The sequence below is a fragment of the Zea mays genome, chromosome 8, assembly GCF_902167145.1.
Source record: "Zea mays cultivar B73 chromosome 8, Zm-B73-REFERENCE-NAM-5.0, whole genome shotgun sequence".
NCBI lineage: Eukaryota > Viridiplantae > Streptophyta > Magnoliopsida > Poales > Poaceae > Zea > Zea mays.
In genome coordinates this window covers 37,094,386-37,117,219 of record NC_050103.1, presented here as the reverse complement: position 1 = coordinate 37,117,219, position 22,834 = coordinate 37,094,386, and the positions used below count along the sequence as shown (strand labels likewise).

General features: G+C 43.7%; 1 protein-coding gene across 4 annotated transcripts; it reads left to right on the top strand.

The window, feature by feature from the left end:
• Window positions 1-215: 215 nt before the first annotated feature.
• LOC100285304 (uncharacterized) lies at window positions 216-2,575 on the top strand. Of its 4 annotated transcripts, none has more exons than XM_020542176.3 (5): window positions 216-603; window positions 729-832; window positions 1,830-1,934; window positions 2,054-2,119; window positions 2,245-2,575. In XM_020542176.3, the coding sequence occupies exons 2-5, from the start codon at window positions 785-787 to the stop codon at window positions 2,299-2,301; spliced, it is 276 nt and encodes a 91-aa protein (XP_020397765.1). In that variant the 5' UTR covers window positions 216-603; window positions 729-784; the 3' UTR covers window positions 2,302-2,575. The 4 variants fall into 4 exon arrangements, with proteins under 4 accessions (XP_020397765.1, XP_035817391.1, XP_035817392.1 ...); XM_035961498.1 differs by having other exon boundaries at window positions 216-607; window positions 2,051-2,119; XM_035961499.1 differs by having other exon boundaries at window positions 348-607.
• The last annotated feature ends 20,259 nt before the right edge of the window (window positions 2,576-22,834 follow it).

Below are 22,834 nucleotides of genomic sequence, written 5' to 3'. Positions count from 1 at the left end.
GACGATGCAATAAAGTAGCCCGCGTTTGGCTACCTTTAGGTGCTCAAGTGGCCATCAAACGATTTTAGTTAGGATGATGTGCCTCACTTTCTTTGTTGAGGATTCGGTGGAGAAAATAAATTTGCTTTGCCTAAATAAAAAAAATGAATTAACGGATCGAGGCGACGACCGATGGAGGAGGAGATGTATCCACCTCCCGCTGCGCACACGATCCTGGTCCTGGACACGCGGCCAGGGCGCCCGGCTGCGGCCGGAGCCACTTGTCGCGCGGGATGGTAGCGTCCAGAGGCACGTCGCCGTCGCCATCGCCGCGGTAGAGAAGGCCAGGCTGAGCAGGAAGATCTCGCACGCCGCGTGACGTACAAGTACAACCATGTGTGTGAGACCAAACTCCCCGCCCGCGCCGCACCGCTTCCTAGTTCCTTTCCTGAAACGGTCGCCTGGACATCAACTATGCTGATGGATCAACGAACGTGATACGGGTCTCCTGTCCTCTCCTCTCTCTCTCTCTCTCTCTCTCTCTCTCTCTCTCTCTCCACCGGCTATATCATCGTACTGCCTTCGTCTCTTCCGTCAGTAGCTGCAGATTTCTGTCTGGTACAGGTAGGTAGGTCTCATCTCATCTGGAACTGGAACGTTCCAGAATTGCCTCCTCTCTCTATCTATGCTCCACCTTCCGTCATTCCCGGCCACCAAGGATTCGATCGATGTGTAATCCTGCCTTGCAGGTTGTCGTATACGTTGCGTGTTGCTGCTTGCTGGGGAGAGGGGAGCGCTGTTGCAGATGGCAAGCTTCAACCAAGAGAGCAGAGCAGGCACACAGAGGGAGGAGGTAATAACTGCCACCATCTCCGTGCTTAATCTCTCCGAATAGCCTGATCCTACGTACGCTAGCTGTTCCATTGTCTACTACGAAAGAACACATACTATATGTGCGTATCAGTAGTTATCCGCCCATTCGGAGGTCAGCTCCTTGGCTTGCTGTGGATACTACCTGAGAGAAGGTATTCCTACCATGGGCAGACATTGCAGGTCGTCCAGATGAAGGTCTCTATGTTTTTTCTGTTTTGTTTCAAAATTACAAAATATGAATTTCCTATTCTCGCTCGTTCGGTCCATGCTGCATTCATGGTTGTTTTTCCCCCTGGCCTGTACTATATGTGTAGAAGAAGCGGGATAGAAAACGATATGGAGAAGAAGAAAACCACTGGCCGTGTTTCCGATTCGTTTGTCGTAGAGAGACCAAATGCCAGTTTGGTTCTCTCCTTTGTTCGTCGGACCGGGGAGGAGGAACCGAAATTCGAACGTTCGTCGCTCCGAATATTCCGCGGCGAAACGTGCCTCCGGTCCGGGTACTTTAGACGACTTGGCTAGGTCAACCCCGAGGAACTCACTGAGACTTTTATTATATTTGGGCCTCATATGTTTCAAATGAGCCGCTGCCGACCAAGATCCTTGGTCCACACGTAGAAGCCCACGGGGCGAAAGGCCACACGGTTTTTTTTTTCTTGTTTGCATCATCAGGTTATTAAAGTCTGCAGTGTTGATTCAGTCCTATTATTATTACTTGACATGCGACGTCTTCACTTGAGAAATCGGCCCGGAATGGTTTTTCCAAGAGGTTTGTGTGATTTTCCAGGGTTAATTGCTGGAAACAACGACTTGGCCTTTTTTTGGTTTTTCCTCTCGCTGTCGACAGCGTCGTTGGCGTAGTCGTAGTAGTATATATTAGCACGGTGGGGGTTAAACTATTGCCCTGTGGAGATGCATGTTAAGATCCGAACTCTACTCAACTCAGATTGTCGATCTATAATTTTCTTGTTTTGCAGGCACCTCTACAGGGCAAGTACGGAGGCATTTCTCCGAAGAAGGCGCTCATCAACAAGGACCACGAGCGCGCCTACTTCGACTCCGCAGATTGGGTGCTCGGCAAGGTAGCAAATTACTCGTCAACTCAACTGGTCGCAGCCCAAAGACCGCGCGTGAGTAACCGCGGGCGATATACTCACATGTCAGAGCTAACCCCACCCCCCCTGGTGGGTGTCTGCAGCAGCAAGGCGTGAGCAGCAACAGCCCGACGACGGTGCCCGCAGCCGAGCCCCTCAAGCCCAAGCTGCAGGTATACGGAGAGAGAGAGTGATGAGGGCAAATAAAGAAATTGCATCCTCTACAAACCTTTGCTACGAACTCGTGAGTCGTGGCTCTTATGGTTTTTTTCCCCGTCTTTGATGAAATGAAATGAAGCGGACGGCGTACCACCAGCTTCCCCCTCGGCGGCCCGCGTACACGTCGTCGGAGTAGCTCGGCGAGCGGGGAGTCGCTGCAGTGCAGCACCGTAGGAAGCCGGAATCCACGGAGGTGGCGCCAATTGGGTTGTACATGTTGAGAAACACTAATGAAGGATTACGTGGTAAATACCGAATATATTTCTAAAGGATATCACGTCTATATATATATATATATACATATATATATATATAGAACATATACAAATGTATCGTCTCGTGTAGAATATATTAGCTACTCATATGGAATATAGATGAGAAAGAGGCTAGAGGGCCCACCCTATATATTATGTCGTCTCGTGTGTTTCTGTGTCGTGTTTATCGGAAGAGAGAAGTATTCTACAGCTTCTTGCGTCTAATCTGCTGACGTACGGCCCATCCTATATATTTGAGTTGCGTTAAGGTTTTAGACTCACGCTGAGCGATTAAATTGTATAGTGGGTACTCAAACACGCGCGATCAGGCTTTGGTGTTAATCGGCTGAGTTATGATATTGGCTGAGTATTCACTGCGGCCTGGTAACACGATACAATATTTGTGTCATACAAACTTAGCTGCATCATGTGATTGCTATGTCGCACTCTCGCTTAATCGGATCGCTCCTGTTGAGTCGGACCGCGATCGTCGAGTCACGTATTTTTTGCAGGCCCAGCAGACACTACTCATCTGCCGCGACCACTGGGCCACTATTGCGCTTGTTATGCCTGTTGCGTGGACTTATCAAGTGCTCCGACTACCGAGCCACAACTGCGCCTGTTGCGCATGTTAGGAAGGCTTATTGTGTTGTCGTATCCCTGATGATCGCACACACATTGACACCAGATACGCTGGAGCTTGTACTCGCATAGAATGTGGTGGGTTATCTGCCCCCCCAGGTTACACTGTCGCGCAACCTTCATAAACATTTTTGTTTGGGTCTATACTTTGTTTTAATTGTGTTGTGTGACATCATATATTTATATATATGTTGGGGGACTTGTTTTCAAATGTTATGAGTTAAAAACAAGGCAACACAGAAATATTAAATGTTATTGCCCTTCGTCCTTCTAAACATTATTTCCCTTAAGATATAATGATCTTCAGACGAAGGTCATGAAGGACATACCTTCATTGTCTCAGCATATGTTGATAAAAGGGGAAACATATGAAATTATAAGGGATAACATGAACAAGTATATGACATAATCAATTCGTTCTCACTTTATTATTATGGAGAAATAGAAATGATATGGAATTACAAAAGTACCTTCGGCTTGACAAAAGATAAAAGTACAAGAGTGACGCACGAGCAAATACCAGTCAGCGTGAACAGTACGGGGGTTCTGTTCATCTATTTATAGGCACAGGACGCAGGCTGTGAGAAATTACATTCATGCCCTTCACATTTATTATTGACTTATATACAAATCTATGAGGACTAGATAGCCCTTTCCCCTTTAAGTCAGTTCCTTTTTCTGCGATTGAGCCGAAGCTTCCTTGCATGTAGCTTCGGAGCAACGACAACCTTCGTCACGATCATGCTCTTCTCATCGTATATGCTTTTATTCTGAGTTCGAAGGTACCTGTTCATAAGTCATGCTTGGAAGACATTATTAAATTACGTTTTTGAGGACCTTCGGAGGACGAAGGCCCCCAACAGTAGCCCCTCGCAGTATTAATTTATTTAGGATAACGAATTAAAACTGCGACATGGACGAAGGCCTTAAGCCGAAGGTCCGAAAAAACACCTTCCCTTTGCTAGAATAGCAACAGTCAATGACAGACGGGACCCTCCAATTTGGAGCGCGCCGAGCGTATAAATAAGAACTCACCCTGACCACATTTGGTACATTGTTTGTGCCACTTGCTTTGTTTGCTCAATTTTATAGCTCTTGATCACCAACGCTTGCTTAGTTTTTCAAGTTTCCTGAGCTTTGGTTAAAGAGACACGTTTTCATCATTGCTGAAGGAAAAATGTCTCAAGACAAGAAAGCTGTTGCTGAGACGAAGCTAACCGAAGAGGAGAAGCTCTTTGAACATAAGAAGGCGGTGAATCCTTATATAGCTGGGTTTTTAGAATCAATGGCAAAATCAAATACAGAGAAGATTACAAAAGAGATATTGGAAGGCCTGTCTAAAGACACTGGTGACAGTGACAACTATGATGCAGAAAGTACGGGTGAAGATTCCGAAGATCGACCGTGGAGGCCAAGCCATACAATTTTCGGAAAGTCGACAATTAAACAAAGTCATCTTGACAATATGAGGGGACAATACTTTCGAGACATGTCTATTGTGGGAGTCGGTGGAGACAACAACGTCCCTGCCCCTAAGAAAGACGAAGTTGTGATTTACCGAAGTTTCTTCAAGGCTGGACTTCGGTTTCCATTGAGCAGGTTTGTAGTTGAAGTGTTAAAAACCTTCCAAATTTTCCTTCATCAACTGACCCCGAAGCTATATTGAGGATGGGGGTCTTCGTCTGGGCGGCAAGGAGCCAAGGTATAGACCCAAGCGCAAAATGCTTATGCAGTATGCATGAACTTATATATGAAACGAAGGCCACGGGAAAAGAACAGTATCACAACAACTTCGGTTGTTATGGATTTATTGCCCGTCCCAACTCAAGCTACCCAGTGCCAACATTTCGGAAAAGATGGCCGGAAAATTGGATGGAAGAATGGTTTTATGTGAAGAATGATTTGGTGGCGAGGGAGGATGTTAAGGAGGTTATTATGCGCCCCATTTGGTCCCGCTTCGGCCTCCAAAGGCCGAAGGTTGAGATTGACGAAGCCGCTGAAGCATGCCAAAAGGCTTTTGGTATTGTCTGCTTTTTTATTGGTACAAGAGATTTAATCCAAGAGCATATAGCCTTCAGAGTATGGCCGCTTGTAGAGAACAGGGAAATGCCGAAGGAGACTGTCATCGAGTCTAGTGAAGGTGACGTGGTTCGACTGAAATACACCTTCAGATACGGAGATAAATTCGATGAACCAAACGATGACTAGCTAAAATGCATCGAAGCTACCAGTGATGAACTGCTTGGATCATACTCCAAGGCGGAAGATAATGCATTATCCACAGCCTTCGGAGGTCGGGGAAGAAAGAGATTGAACAGAGTTTTTGATGCTATTGGCTTTGTCTACCCCGACTACCGCTATCCACTGCGAGGTCAGGGAAAGAAGAGGAAAACTGCTGCTTCGGCCACTCCAGTCGATCCTGCGCCGAAGGGCAAAAAGTTGAAGGTCCTTACCCATCGGCCACGCTATATTGAACCGGCCGTGGTGCCTGAGTTTGGCGGGGAGACTTCTTCAGCTGCTGAACTAGAAGAGCTTATTCCTCCTACGCAGAAAGCCGAAAAGCTAGTTACAATGCCGAAGGAAGCTTCGGTTGAACATGCTGAGTCAAAGACTGAGGAAGATAAGCTGAAAAACCAAATGTTGAAGAAACAAAAACGCTAGAAATTTTAAGCCCTTCATCGGAAGTAACAGTGCCAAAGGCACAAAAAGGTTCCGCCGCAACTCCTAAAAGGAGAAGGATGGCAAATGTACTAGATGTGTTAGAAACAGTAAATGCTTTAAGCTCTACTCCTTCAGGGAAAATCGGCGAAGCTTCAAAAGTGCAAACTAAAGCTGAAACAAAGTCGGCAGAAATTGAAGCTGCAATAATCCAAGCTGATACCGAAGCTGGGCCTTCAGAGCCCGCTAAGAAAAAACCTTCGGAAATTGAAGAGAAGGCAGCAGAGGAAGAGGCTATAGAGCAGACTTTGCCTGAAAAAGTTGCCACTCCTGCTCCCGAAGCTTTAAAAGAAAGTATTGACTATATCATCCGGCATGCTTCAGGAAAAAGACTCTCTAAAGAAGAAGAACGAGAAGATCAACACTATGCCCAAAAACTGAAATATTCGAAGGGGGCATTAGTGTTCAATGGCAGCGAGGAGGAAGATTTTTTGTACTGTCTCCCGGATAGCAAAGAGATATCTGTTTGTCTGGAGATGGGTAGAAGCTTCGGATTTCCAACGTTAGAAGATGGCCTCTCAGTACTGTCGAAGGATGAATTGGCTGACAGTTTAGCATATAATAGCATAAAGGTATGAAAATCAATTTTGTATTTGAAAACAAATTACTTCATTTGTTTACACTTAATGTTGTACTCCTCTTGCAGGGCTTGATCCTTAGCAATGCCCTCAGAGCACAGAAAAACATTGAAGATGAAGGGTGTACAATGGCTCTGAACAACCTTCGTTCAGAGGTGATTGAACTAAGGAACGAAGGTCTTGAGAAAGACAAAATATTAATTTCGTTGGTAAACAAAATAAAAGAAAATGAAGCTAATTCCAAAGCTCAAGTTGAGGCCCCAGAAAAATGAAATCGAAGACCTTCGGAAACAACTAGCTGAGGCCAAAGTAAAATGCACTGTCGCTGAAGCTGATCGAGATGCCAGCGAATATTGGAAGAATTATTTAGAAAAAACAGTTGTAGAGCTTCGCACATCCAAGGAAAGATGTTTTGAAAAATCTGTGGAGTGCATGAAGAAAATAAAGACTAGCTTCGCCAATGTGGGCGCTTATTCAAACGAAGACAACTTCATACGAGGCGATCCCGAGGGTGTTATCGAGTGGATCAGCGGAGAAGCCGAAGCTTTTGAGCAAATTCTGAGTGATCGTGGGGATGTTTGTGCATTTTCTGGTGCGAGAGGAGTTTCAACTATCTTGGAGAAGGCGGGTTGCAATCATGTTAAAACCCTAGCTCAGGCCGAAGCTGCCTTTTCCGTGGAAGACACGAAGGATCCCTCGGCCGAAGCAAGTTTATTGGGCGGCAAATTTTTCACTGATATTTGGGAAAATGGCGACCGAGAAATGACCCATGAAATAATGAAGAAGAGCGAAAAAGACATCCACGACTCTCGAGAAGCAGCAAAGAAAGCTGAGAAAGCTGCAGAACTTGAGAGACGGATAGGTATTGTTTAATGGCTTGCATCTTCGCGTGTTTGTTTTCGTGGCTTCGAACTGATTGATTTTTTCTATCGCAGCTGAGCTACCTCCTCCACCGGAGTCGTTCGACCCCCTGGCCGATCCGGAGACGAAGAAAGCGATAGAAATCATTAATATGGCCGAAGTTATTGTCGACGAAGTTGTTACCAAATTGCTTAACGAAGCTACAGAAAAAGTTCTGAAGGAAGAGTAGTATTTATTGTAAAAACATTTCTAGGATATTAATGTAACATTTGCTGAACTAAGTCTATAATATTTGATGTTTATAATTTTGAATCTAATATGTAAGTTGTTTGTAATTCAATTCTTTGCAATGCATGAAATTTTATGTACATACCGTTTTTGAGCCTTCGGTGAAAAAACACCTTCCCTTCTTTTCATGCTTCGTAAAGAAGAGTTTTTATACCTTGCAAGAACATCCATGCTTCGTAAAAACATTAATGCTTCGTAAACAATAGATTCCTTCTTCCACATCAGAACTGATGAAGCTGTAATTCTCAGCTTACTTTGTGCCTTAGCACCTTTTCATTTTTGTAAAGCATTCTCCGAAGATCAGCTTTGTTTCCAATTCATGTCATTGGTGTGATATGATGTATGATGTGATGCTATGCGATATGATGCGATGATATGATGCAAATAATGATGCTAATGCCGAAGACACATACCCACGCTGAAACACAATCTCTGTGTCCCCTTAGGAACGATCAAAATCTCTTTGCCGTTTATTTTTCGGCTTCACCGCTTATTTTTCGGTGTAAGTTCTGCATCCCCTTAGGAACGTCTTTTGAACTTTTTCGCCTTCTATTTCGGCAGTATTCGCGTTGGCTTTTCGCGCTTCGCCTTATATTTCGGCGGTATTTGGCTCTGCATTCCCTTTGGAACGACTTTTGAGCAAAAAACTTACACTGCGCTCCCTTAGGAACGACTTTTTGTGGCTTCGGCAAACTTACGCTGCGCTCCTTAGGAACGACTTTTTGTAACTTTGGTGAAACTTGAACTGCGATTTTTAGCTCTGCATTCCCTTAGGAACGACTTTTGAGCTTCAACAATTTTTGAGCTTCATGAGTCTATGGAAAAGATATATTTCACTATGACAAGAACGAAGCTATTACAAGAAATCAAAAATGACAAGAAAACTAGGTTTACATTGATTGTTCCTTATTAAAAAGAAAATGACAATGAATGTAAAAATGCTTCAGAGGTAGGATATCTCTCAATAGATGTGTTTTGATTCTGGCACAGTACTGTTGACTGTGCGAGCTTCGGATTCCTCCCTGAAATCTCGCTGCTGATGGGTCTATTGGCTCCCTTCTGGCTGCTGACCTCATGAATAGGCAGGTTGTAGTGGTGGCGGAGGTGGAAGCTGTGGCCAAGAAGCCTGTGGCTGACTAGCCAAAGCAACAGAAGCTGCAGGATGATTACCCACATATTCTGGTATGTAGGGTGAGTGACACGAAGCAGTGTGCAGGACCTACTTCGGTTGATTTTGCCGGGCTTCGGCTTCTGCGATCTCCTTCTGCTTTTAAATGGTGATTTGGCACATTCTTGTAGTATGGCTCTTGTCTTCACCACAAAATAGGCAGTAGATCTTCCTTGGTTGATCCCCATATCTTCCTCCGAAGCCCCTGGCGCCTCTTCCTCTTGGAGCTGGCGGCCGGAAAGAGCTTTGTTGCTGCCCCAAAGATTGTGAAGTATAATGTGGCCTCTGTAGCTGACTTCCTCTGTCATCACTCTGAGTGGAGTTGTGAATTGACCTAACATGCCTCGGGTGGATTCTTCCTCCAAAGCCCCTGGTCATCTCAGAGAACCTGTAAGCTTCCTCCCTTCTTTGGCGGAAGTCATTGTCAGCCCGGATGTACTCATCCATCTTTTGAAGCAGCTTCTCCAGAGTCTGTGGAGGCTTTCTAGCGAAATACTGGGTAGTAGGTCCTGGACGAAGCCCCTTAATCATGGCCTCAATGACAATTTCATTGGGCACTGTAGGCGCTTGTGATCTCAGACACAAGAACCTTCGGACATATATCTGGAGATACTCCTCATGGTCTTGCGTGCACTGAAACAGGGCCTGAGCTGTGACTGGCTTCGTCTGAAAGCCTTGGAAACTTGTCACTAGCATATCCTTGAGCTTTTGCCACGAAGTAATAGTCCCTGGCCGAAGAGAAGAATACCATGTTTGGGCCACATTCCGAACTGCCATGACGAAGGACTTGGCCATGACAGCTGCATTGCCTCCATATGAAGATATAGTTGCTTCATAACTCATCAAAAACTGCTTCGGATCTGAATGCCCATCATACATGGGGAGTTGAGGTGGCTTGTATGATGGAGGCCATGGGATAGCCTGCAGTCCTGCTGCCAAGGGAGAAGCATCATCATAGGTAAAGGTATCATGATTAAAATCATCATACCATCCATCCTCGTTGAATAAGCCCTCTTGATGAAGCTCCATGTGTTGGGGCCTTCGATCTTGTTCGTCTTGAGCAAGATGGCGTACTTCTTCAGTGGCTTCGTCGATCTGTCTTTGAAGATCAGCCAGTCAAGCCATCTTCTCCTTCTTCCTTTGTACTTGCTGATGGATTATCTCCATGTTTCTGATTTCTTGGTCCAGCTCCTCCTCCTAGAGTGTTGGACTGGTGGCCTTCCTTTTCTGGCTTCGGGCCTCTCAGAGAGAGAGGGTCTCCTGATTTGGGTCCAGTGGCTATAGTGCGGCAGCCCCTGGCGCTGAAACTTTCTTCAGCGGCATGATGAAGATCAGTGCTTGCCGAAGGTGGTCGAAAAGGGTTCACCGGAGGTGGGCGCCAATGTTGGGGACTTGTTCTCAAATGTTATGAGTTAAGAACAAGGCAACACAGAAATATTAAATGTTATTGCCCTTCGTCCTTCTAAACATTATTTCCCTTAGGATATAATGATCTTCAGACGAAGGTCATGAAGGACATACCTTCATTGTCACAGCATATGTTGATAAAAGGGGAAACATATGAAATTATAAGGGATAACATGAACAAGTATACGACATAATCAATTCGTTCTCACTTTATTATTATGGAGAAATAGAAATGATATGGAATTACAAAAGTACCTTTGGCTTGACAGAAGATAAAAGTACAAGAGTGACGCACAAGCAAATACCAGCCAGCATGAACAGTACGGGGGTACTGTTCATCTATTTATAGGCACAGGACGCAGCCTGTGAGAAATTACATTCATGCCCTTCACATTTATTATTGACTTATATATAAATCTATGAGGACTAGATAGCCCTTTCCCCTTTAAGTTGGTTCCTTTTTCTGTGATTGAGCCAAAGCTTCCTTGCGTGTAGCTTCGGAGCAACGACAACCTTCGTCACGATCATGCTCTTCTCATCGTATATGCTTTTATTCTGAGTTTGAAGGTACCTGTTCATAACCTATGCTTGGAATACATTGTTAAATTACGTTTTTGAGGACCTTCGGAGGATGAAGGCCCCCAACAATATATATCGACAAGTGGCCATAACAACTTTACAAACTCTATAAGGCTTGGTCAATCTAGGAAATTAAATTGAAATACAATGAAATATAGTAAAGTTAATTATCTTCTCTCTCCTCATGCATAAAGTTTTACCTGAAGTAACCCGAAGATATATATAATATAATGCATGAAAGCCTTTTTTGCATAGAAGACATCACAAATTGGGATTCTATTAGTAAGCAAAAGGCCTTACCAAATGATTTAAGACTATAAATCTTAGTCATACATTGCTCAACTAAATGTTGGCACATTGCTTTTTTTCGCTGAACGACATGAAGCAAACTCTGAGATAAAAGGACATATAACCTATAGCAAAACGAAGTTGAAGGTATATTGAAAGGTTATTCTGAGTATTTTTTCACAATGTTGGTGTGAAAAATCATTGTGTGTTCCCGTCGAACCACTTTACTCGTCCTATCTAGGACCTCTATGCTTGTGTTGCATACATCTTTCAGAATTGTAAATACTTATAATCGCTGAATTGACGTGGGATAGACCTTTGACTGGTATGGTATACTTTTAAGCCAAATGGTAAAGGTCAATCCTGAATGGACATATACCTAGAGTTTATGCAGCAGAACTCCATTGGATTCCACCCTTTGACATGCTTACCGTAATCTATCTCTGATCTACCAGAAGTAAGAAGAGTAGAAAAATAGCCATAAAATCTCATATCACTATAGAGCTTGAAGCTAAATTGGGCATTATTTTGTCCTTGGTTCTTGGCGCCAAAAGAGCATAAGTCTTGACCGCTACACTATTAGTGATGGTAATTTGTGATAGAAATATAAAAATCTTATGTAGATCTGTTGTATTCTTACTAAGCCTGATGACTTCTTTGTATGAGAGCAGTACTATCTATTGTTGGTACTTGTCCCAAACGGATATCGGTCTTGTTTCACTCTTACCAACCAGTTGTCACCATTTTCTTAGTCAAAAGCTTAGCAACCATGTGATTTTCCCGAATAATACGAATTCTTGGCCTTGTTTGTTCTATTCTAAAGCTTCTCTTTTTGCTGAAAAATAAAGATATCAAACTAATGCTTTATAGAACAAATTGGTGTGTAATATGAGGAGAAAAGGTTGCCCTATTGGCAGCTTACACAACAAATAATTAACTATCGTTATAAGTTATCTCTTAAAATTATTATACCTAAAAATGTTGCATATATCGATACCCAATTTCAGAATAGTATGAGTAATTGGGTAAACCATAGACAATAATAAAATGAGCTGGACTATACATCTTTGAATATAAAAATCTCTGCTTGGTAGCATTGGCCTGATGCCGTGCACTTTACTATCATTGTATGCACACAATTTTTTCATATGTGCTTGAAAACACAATGCAAACTAGTGATGTCTTTATGAGCACTGGACAATGATGGTCATTTTACTTGTTGATCTAAAGTCAACTGCTTGCTTTAAACGACGAATAATGTGCATGAGCCCCTGAAGTATTTTTATGGCTAACATAGTGTTGTGCATATCAGCCTAAATCTTGATGACTGACTATGTATTTGGTAATAATACAAATAAGTTAGCAGAGTTGTAACCACAAAGCAAACTATCGTTCTATGTCTCACTGGAAGACTAATTCACGTTGAAGGAAAAAGATGCAGTATTCATGCCACTTCCTTAATCTATGTTCAAAGCTCACTGCAATAAACCTCCATCAATAATGTGCGTAAGATTTCCCAAATAAATCACCAGAAATAGCATACATTGGCCACAACTAGATGATTGTGGTTAGGGATTTTATTTGTATGCTTTTAGCACATCTCAACATTAGGGGGAGGAATGCCCATCTAGTGTAATGCCTCAAATATTCTATTAAATGCACAAAAGCCAAACTGAACATGTCGTGCGTTGCGTACTCCTACGTATATGGAGTTTGCCAGAAATCGTTGAGGTGTGACCATATTGGTTTGAATGCTTCTACCTGATGTAGATGTGGATATACCCGACATTAATATCATATTCACATTTGACTTATTGGCATTTGATCTATTCTCGAGGATGCCTACGAAAATGATCCATAGGCCTTAGTGAAAGCATATGTTCCGATTGCAGATTCATGTGGTATGTGATAACTCTCCTCCAATTAATTCACCCTGATGATGATTTGCCTTACAAAGAGGTTCATCTTGATGATGAAGTTCTTAGCAATGCGCGCAATATCATTGTGCTGGGAATACAGAACAATGAATCTTTCATTTTGGGAAATCACGAATATAATCTCATATGTAGAGAGTATATCTCCAAAATTTGATAACCCCTATAAAGGGGTAAAAGACCCATACAGACCCAAAATGGAATAAAATGAGGTACTAAAGGACTTGAAGTTCACTTGATAAGCACATGTGCATGTCACGAGTATTACCGGGTGTATGTACACTCATTTATTCCACCATATATGGAATTGTGGTATCCTCAAAAGCCCTGATGGTAGAAACCTAGAAGGTTTAGGTGATACTGGCAAAATATCCCCAATATGCTAGAATAACATATTATAATGATGTATCTTATTAATGAAGAATCCTTGATGGATTACGATCTTTGATGGACTTTTGTTACACCATCATAGAAGTTGCAACGAACAAACGCCTAGAGCGATGAATCATATCTAAAGTCTGTACTATTACAACTATATTATCCCCAAAGTCCTATAGAAGGACATGTTACTTGCTTTGCACAACTATGTATAAATTGTGGTGTAAGATAGAAAATGATAGCACCCCAACCTCATCCATTCTCGTTATTCCAGATGAACAATGAGACATATATCTTAAAGAATATGCTTGAGTTATGAGGGATAACGACTTTCACATATGTCATCGCTAGGGTGAGCACAATCGTGATACACTGAATGTCATATTCTATGCCCTAAAGGAGTCAGCTTGATGATCAACATGTGAACCTTTGTGAAAGTTTCTATCAAATACGTAGATCCAGTCGTTCGAACACCACCAGTCAAAGTGGCTTATTTATGTTGATGCATGCACTTACCTCGTATATCCTAGAAGTGAGTTGAGGCAAAGTTCCAGATATAAACCTAGCAACAATTTGCAATCCGTTTGCTAAATCTCTATGTGCATATACTTACAAAAGAAGATGTTTAGCTATATTGATACAGTCTTGCAAGGATCAGGGGAGCACATTTCTAAAGTTAGCCTGTGTAGAAGATTCGATAGAATCCAGATCTAGAGGATCAAAATCTGTCCTGATGACAATTGTTATACTATTTTCCCTTGGCTAGTTTTGCTGAAGTTTCTCACATAAGGTTTTTAACGAGGCAACAAAGTGTAAATGGAATATGTGTCACCATGCACATTTTCTCCATATTTTTCCCACTGGGTTTTTGAGAGTTTTAACAAGGCATGTGTTGATCATGGTATTTGCCCAAGGGGGGTGTTGAGAAACCCTACTGAAGGGTTGTGTGGGCAAATACCGAATATTCCCCTGAGGAGTATCACGTCTCTATATATAGAACATGTACCCCCTTATATGGAATACAAATGAGAAAGAGGCTAGAGGCCCACCCTATATACTGTGTCTCGTGTGTTTCTCTGTCGTGCTTATCGAAAGGGAGACGGGTATTCTATAGCTTCTCTAGCCTAATCTGCTGACAGGAGAGAAGGGAGCGGATCTGGTGATCCGTGGTAACATAGTTCTCAACAATACGAGGGATGCACATGTATGTTGTCCCTAGTGCTGAGTACTGGAGTTCTTGCGTGAAATGAACTGACGAGTTCGCTTGCTGTCTTGCCTTCTTTTGCCTTGTGCTTCTTCCAGTCTCATCTGAATTCTCATCTCATGTTGATGGACCTATCAAGGAGGTTAGGCTTAGGACACACACAGGCTTGGCCTTGCTAAACGCTATCTGTCAGATCGTCCCACACCACGTCGTAGCACAATCCCTGCAGTCGCTCAAATTTACTTCTCTCAATGGGCTGTTGGGAAACAAAAACGCACAACTCGGGCTCAGCCCTATGTATCTGTCAATGGGCCTCAAGTCGTGGGCTCCGGTAAGATAAATTCGCCATCCTTATTCATGGGAACAACATTTAGTTTGCCCAGGCGCTTGGGTCGAGATCGAGGACTTCAGGCGGATATATGAGGAGCTGGGGACCGTCATTTAGGGGTGTAATTGAATCGGATACGGACGAATATCATCGAAACTATATTTGTTCCATATTTTTGTTCGGATTTGAATATGGATAGCATCGGATACGAATACAAATCAGATAGTCATGTATCGAATACGGAACTAATTGGACACAGATAGCGTCGATAACGGATTTTTTTATCGGATACCGTGTAAGACACCATTTATTTCCTCAAAAATTTATCATAATGTCATAAAATTCATAAAAATATTCTAGTGTTTACTGAAGATTGCAAATAAGTTAACCAGACTAATAAACATTCTATAAGAAGATAACCTCAAGTCTCCACATGAAAACGATAAAATAAAGTATTGGTTATGTTGAAACTTGGATACATAGAGTGATTTCACGTGTAACTCACGTAACAAGTGGAAGTGAAATGGAAGAAATGTTGGCACCTTAAGAATTTTATGGTCTAAACATTATTTAATATTATATATGGACATATGTTGTGCCTTCATAAAATTTTATGGATTTCTGAGGCTATTTATGTATTATTAATTTATTTTTGCAGAAAATCATTAAAATACAATTAAATTCATAAAATATTCTAGTCTCGACCAAAAATACAAATAAGTTACCAAGAGTAATAAACATTCTATAAGAAGATAACCCTAAGTGCCCATATGAAAATAATAAAGTGAAGTATTGATTATGTTGAAATTTGGATACTCAGAGTGATTCCACGTGTAACTTATGCAACAAGTGAAAGTGAAATAGAAGAAATGATGCAATCTTGTGGATTTTATGGTCCAAACATTTTTTAGGGTTATATGGGACATTTGTTGCACCTTCGTAAAATTTCATGAATTTCTAAGGCTATTTGTGTATTATTAATTACTTTCTGTAGAAAAAACATCAAAAACAATAAATTAGTGGCGATAAGAAAATGCAAATAAGTTATCAAGACTAATAAACATTCTATGATAAGATAACCTCAAGTCCCCACATGAAAATTATAAAGTAAAGTATTAATTATGTTGAAACTTGGATAGAGTGATTCCACATGTAACTTACGCAATAAGTTAAAGTGAAATGGAAGAAATGGTGGTATCTTGTAGATTTTATGGTCTAAATATTTTCGAGGATTACATATTTACATATGTTGTGCCTCAGTAAAATTGCATGAATTTCTGAGGCAATTTGTGTATTATTATTATTTTTTCTTTGGAAAATCATCAAAATGCACACAACTATCTGAATATCTGGGAAGATATATCCAAAAAGATATCTGGATATCCGGGAAGATATATCCAAAAAGACATCCAGATATCCAAAATTTGACGGATACTAGTCATCCCATATTCGTTTTAGATATCTGAACTATACTATCCGGATCTGAATCCAAAAATCCGGATATGCTGCAGATATCCAAAAAACTATTCGAGCGAATAATTGGCCTATTCAGACGGTCAGATGCTTGGATAATATCCATACCATTACACCCCTACTTGATAGCGCTTCTAGATTAAAAAACCTGGTGATATTCTAATAGATCCATGGCCCATTTCCCTATCTAGGTGGAGGCCTCAGGGTTGCTGTAAATGTCTGATAGACTTTGCTCTGTTAGCACACCGATTTTTTGAGCTTCAAAATAGTGCCTTATTTTTGTTGATGTCATTACCACATCATATGCGATTTTATCCACTTCCGACATGTGGGTTTTGGACTCAGTGAGGACTTCGCTGATGAAATACACTGGAGACTGGATTAGTCTGCCTTCGGATAGCTTTTCCTGTACAAGGACCGCGCTCACCGCATGATGGGAGGTCGCTAAATAGAGCAATAGGTCGAATCTTGGAGTTAGGATGGACAAGGTGGCAAGGTCTGTCAAGTATGATTTGAGGTCTTCGAATGCGACTGTCTACTCTGTAGGGATGAAAACGAACGGAAAAAATCCCATCCCGACCCACGTCGTATTCCCACTTTTTCCTCACCATTTTCATATTTCTGGGAAAATATGAAAACGGTAAGAAAACGGGATGTGACCAACAGGGAATGGGAGCAAAAACAATTGAGGTTGTTTCCCGCTCGTATTTCCGATATCCCGTTTTTATCCGATATTTTTTCGTATTATCACGCTTTATCATATTCGGGAAATCAAGTAGACTGATTGGTCCAAAGAGGCACACCCAGCCCAGCCACGCAACCACCCCACCGAGATCGTCAGACCGAGCCTAGAAAGCAGCAACACATGAGGTGAGACTTGGTGCCTATGTGCCCCCACCCTTGTCTTTAGGGTGTACACTGCTATTGTGCTATAACGCCTAGACATGTCCATCTTTTTTATATATTGTTATTGCTAGACTGCTACTGTGCATGGTGCGTGTGTGTTGTACAAACAACTGAAACCTCCCTGTTGTTATTGTATACCTATACACCGTAGTGTTGTGTGCCTGTGAACTAGGGGCTGCTGTTGTTGGCCTGCCGTGCACGGATTGTTAATAGGTAGCACAGCTCGCTCGCTTTCTTCATTAAGTCCCGAAAGATATTTCAGTTAACGTTTGGTTTCATTTAATTTTAGTTATATTTATTCGTTTTCGTATACCATATATTCTGCTCGCGTTCTCGCTTCCGGCTGTCCCGTTCCCGCTCGCATTTTCGTTTTTAAAATATGATACTAGAAACGGTTGAGGATGTTTCCCGCCCGTTCCCGTTTATTTTCATCCCTATTGCTCTGGGCCCATGCGAAGTTTCTGGCCCCTCGTAGCACTTTTAGGAATGATAAGTTGCGCTAGGGTGACTTCGAAATGAACCTGTTCAAGTCTGCGATGTGGCCTGTCATCTATTGGACCTCCTTCAATGTTTGTGACGGGTGCATTTATGCTATGGCCCTTATTTTATCAGGGTTCGCCTCGATGCCCTTTCTTAACACTAGGTATCCCATAATCTTTCCCCTATGGATGTCGCAGACACTTTTTTGGGGTGAGCCAAAATTTGGCCTCTCTCATGTTAGCAAATGTAACACCCCGTCCAATCCTTGGACCAGCGGTACTTACTCCTTGCAGCCCTATAGGATCATATATCGTCCCCACAATCCAACATGGGTCTTTTGTGCACACTTTGTCCTCAATCATGCGCACCTGAGAAAACTTCTATTAAGCCTTGGGCCAGGATATCACCATCCCAGGGGCCAGGACATCACAATCCACCCCCTTAGAAGACCGACGTCCTCGTCGGCCAACCCCAATCCAGGAACCTCCCCTCTTAGCCATGTTTGTATGTCTAGTGTCGTCATATGTCATGCCATGTGACCACTCTAGGCCCACGTGCGCCATGCGCCATATACCCGAACCCTTAGCCCACACACGCCCGTGAAACCTCGAGGGTTGGCTTTGAAACCACTTGTAACACCCCATCCAATCCCTGGACCGGCGGTACTTACTTCTGGCAGCTCTCTAGGATCATATATCGTCCCCACAGACCAACACGAGTCTTTTGTGCACACTTTGTCCTCACTCATACGCATCCAAGAAAACTTCCCAGTCAGTCACCCATCCCAAATTGCTCCAAGCCAAGCACACTTAACTTGGAGGTTCTTTCGAGATAGGCTTCCAAAAAAGAAGATGCACCTTGTTGGTATGGATACTCTGTTAATTCTGTTAAGCCTTAGGCTAGGATATCACCATCCCTGGGGCCCGGATATCATAGCAAACGTCTTCGCCTAATCTGCTAGGTGGTTAGTTTTGTTTTTGCTTGGGACGATGATGTCATCGATGTAGGTGAATACGTTTCTGTCAACCTGGTACTTGAGTATGGACTATGTGAGGCCAGGAGAAAGTGGACCCGACATTCTTGAGGCCTTTGTGTATCCTCACAAAACAGTAGGTGCTGAAGAGGGTGATGAAACTGGTGTTTGCCTTGTCCTTCTCGCTAAGGAAAATTTAGTGGAAACTAGAGAAACAGTTAAGGAGGGATGTGACTTCGCAGCTTACTGCAGAGTCAACAATTTTGTCGATGTGAGGGAGCAATAACTCGTCTTTGGGGTAGGCTTAGTTTAAGTTGGTGAAGTCAATGCACATGCGCCACTTGCCATTTTTCTTTTTCACCATCACAACATTTGCGAGCCAAGTGAGGTAATCAATTGGTTCAATGAATTTTGCGTCCAGGAGTCGTTGGACCTCGACTGCCTGAGTCTTCTCATTTGACATTTTGCGGAGTCGCTGCTTCTTGGGGCAGGCGGAGGGATTAATATGCAGCCTATGTTCAACGACGCTCCGGCTAAATCTGACCAGGTCAGATGATGACTAGGCAAAGACATCTTTATTTCTGCGCAGACAGTCGAACAAGTTTCTCTCCTCCTGCGGGGATAGGCCTTCGCCGATTAATATAGCATGGTTGTTGAGGGCTGTGCCGAGGGGTAATTTCTTGGCCCCTTTGTCACTCTGGATCGGGTTCTATTGCCTATTAGCCTTCGCTGATGATTCTGCATTATGTGTTGGTGTGCTAGTGTCCAAGAAATGAACATTTCGCTACCCGAGGACGAAGTATCTTTCTATGTTATGGGCCACATGCTGATTGCCGAAAATTGTGATGACTCTGTTGGGTCTTGGGATCTTCATGCATAAGTACAACCCATAAATTGCTTCTTCGAACGCATTGATGGCCCCTAGCCCAAGATTGCGTTGTATGGGTAAACCATGTAAATTACATCGAAAGTGATATGCTCTGTCCATGTATTTGCGCCGATGTCGAAGGACAATGGTAGGACAAATGTTTTTAGGGATAAGGTGGCCTTGCCTCCAAACCGGAATCGGTGGTTGTCTGCCAGATGTATCTGCTTCGAATTTATGCCCATCCTCTCGAAGGTGTCGATGAAAATGATATCGACCTGTCTTCCATTATCGACGAGGGCTTTGTGGATTTCCCAACATGCCACATCGCAGTTGATGACCATAGTGTCGGTGTGTGGGGCATTGTTGAGGTTTACGTCGTTTGAATCAAATGTCAATGGAAAATGCAACCACTTTGTCTGGACGACCTATCCGTTGACGACAACATGGTTTACACTTTGCTAATACTCTCTCTTCGCTCTTTTTGTATCAAAGTCTATGCTCGAGCATCCGCTGATCATGTTTATGATGTCGTGAACTAGAGGCTAGGGGTAGCCCTCTTCTTTTGGGGATGGGGGTGGTAACTGCCTTTGATGGTGGATCGGTTGCGGAGGGGGTGGGGTAGTTGTAGCCTTTCTAGGTGTTCTGGCAGTTGTTGGTAGTTTGGCTGGTACTGTTGGTAGTGGTTGTATGCTTCTTGCTAATGTTGGAACTTTGGTTGGAAAGTGTGGACTATAGCCTAGCTGGCTGCTCTAGGTAGTCGCTTTTCTATTTCTCTGTGTCCATCCTCTCTTTTACCTCTTTGTATGCACAACAGTCTTTGGTTGAGTGACTAGAGCTTTTGTGGAATATGCAGTAAGGCTTGTAATTGCGAGGTGGACCTCGTCCATGCCTCCTTCCCCTTGGAGCTCTACTGCCTCTTGCTAGTTGGTAACTGTCGGTGTTTAGAGTCCGACCGCACACCCAGGTTACCCCTTACAGTGCTTTTGGGTAGGACGGTGCTGTTGACTTTAACTCAATGGTTCGTGCTGGATGCACGAGAGAGGGACATGCAATTTTCTGCAGGCTCGGGCCGCTCGGAGAGGCGTAATACCCTACTTCCTGGGGTGGATTTTTATGTGGTGGGTTACATGTGAAGTCTCTTGAATGGAGAAAAGCTAATGAGATGGGTAGATTGTCAATGGAAATGATGGGGTACCCCCTGGGCCTTATATACTCGATCGTGGGGCACTCATTCCGTACATGAGGATCACATGTCTCCTAAATAATAGTGAACCGACTGAACTGATCTTCCTACAATCTTGCCGACTTATCCCTAATGCGCCCCGATATTCAAGGACGCCATGCGCGGGAAGGTCGAGTGGTTGCTTTGGATAGCGCACGAGTTGGCGGATCGCATGGGCTTGAGTGTGTTGCCTTCTCAGGTCGACCCATTCCGCCAGTAGTTCTAGCCCGGCCCACGAAGGGATGGCCTTGCGGGGTAACTAGCCTGAGACCCCGTGCGAGGCCTTCTTGCCTTCTAGTGGACCCAGAAGATATCTGTCTCCCACAGTAACTTTGGTCGTAGCTACGATGGGTGTCTTTGGGCTGCTGCTGAATATTGTGGATTTGGGTCTGTGAAGGTTGTTCCGTTCGCACCCAAGGTTTGGAGCTCCTCGGGTGCAGAGGGTCCTTTGGCTTGCGTTGTGCCTCAACCTTGCGGTAGTGGAGGTCTTCGGATCATGTGTACTTTTCAAACAACAGATATAACTCTTGAAGGGTTGTCGGTGGGTCCCGGGTACAATGATTGTATAGATGGCTGGCGCATAGGCCACTGATGGCATAATGAATGGCGATTCCATCCTCTACTGATGACAACTTGGACTTGAGCGATAGGAACTTGTTATAGTAATCATGAAGGCTTTCCCTCTCTAGTTGTCTGCACAATGATAGTTCAACGAGGGCGTCGGTCTACGACCTATACCCTTGGAAGTTGAGGAGGAATTTCTCTCGAAGGGCAGCCCATGAGTCAATTGTAAGCAAAGGCAGCCTGGTGTACCTAGTTAAGGTGGGGCCCTCTAGGGAGATGATGAAGGACTTTGCCATTGAGTTGTCATCTCCCCCAGATGAAGCCACTACGACTTGGCATCTCATGATGAAGTGTGACGGGTCAGCGTTGCCATTGCACTTTTTCTAGTTTTTGGCCCTATAGTTGCTTAGCCAGGGCGTCGCCTGTAGCCTAGTGGAGAGCGGACACTTATTGTCGGTGAAATTGAAAGCTTGGAAAGCGTCATTTTGCGGAGGCTGTGTGACTTCGTCAAAACTGCTCAACCTTACACGGTCGTGCGAAGGGTGATCAGGGTCCTGTGCCTATAGTTGCGAAATTTCTTGCTCAAGGGCCTCGAGATGCTCTTTTTCTTGTTGGATGAGAAGGCGAACTCTGGCCTGCACTTTGCTATGAGGGCATCTCTTTGCTTTTGGAGGCTGGAACTGCGCAAACGAAGGCTTTTAACTAAGAGCTACTCCTCGATGTTGATGCCGAGGTCTAGGTTGTCCTCGAGGTCTGAGTTATCGTCTTCTGGAGGCATTCTAAATGGGTGATGCTGGTGGCATGCCACGACGTCAAAGCTTGGGGGCGGGGGTAAATTCCTCGTTAAGTCGGACCAAAATTTGGCCTAGTATGGCTAACTTTTGGGGTTTAGTAAAGGTTCTTGTGAGACCTTTGAGCTAGTGGTGTGGACTTCGCCCTCTTGCTTGATGGAGACTACCAACTGTTTTTGCTTTGTTTTGTGGCCTTCGCACTGCAGGTCGGCGATGGCCTTCGAGTTAGGTGGTTGGGAGTGGCCTTTCTTGGAGGCGAGGGCTGCCTAGGCGTCTTTGTCATTCGATGGTGAGCTGGGACGAGTGTTTTTCTTGGGAGGCGTCGTGGGTGTTGTCTTCATCGCAGGAACAGTGGGCGCCAAATGTTGGGCACTAACACACGTGGGCGTGCTGTTAGGTGGACCCAAGCACTTGGAAAGCAGGTGAGATCTCAGGTACGCGACAAGACAAAATTTGGGGAACTGTAGCATCTCGTTATGCGTGTCACACCCCGCTATATGACAGGGGTATTTATAGGCTTGTCCAGGGGTAGGTGGTCCAAAGTACAATCCTATCCCCGACTACCACCTATATCCTAGGGACATCCCATGTAACTGAGTAATTAAAGTGCTACTCGTACAACAGACGGTGCGCACCAGATAATGCACTCGCACTCTACGTTGAATGGTGGGCCCTTGTAGATGTCTTCTGGTGGACTGGTGGCGTATAGGGTCGACATGTAGCCTTCGTCCCTAGCCTTCGCATCATCGCTTCCTTCGCTGCACC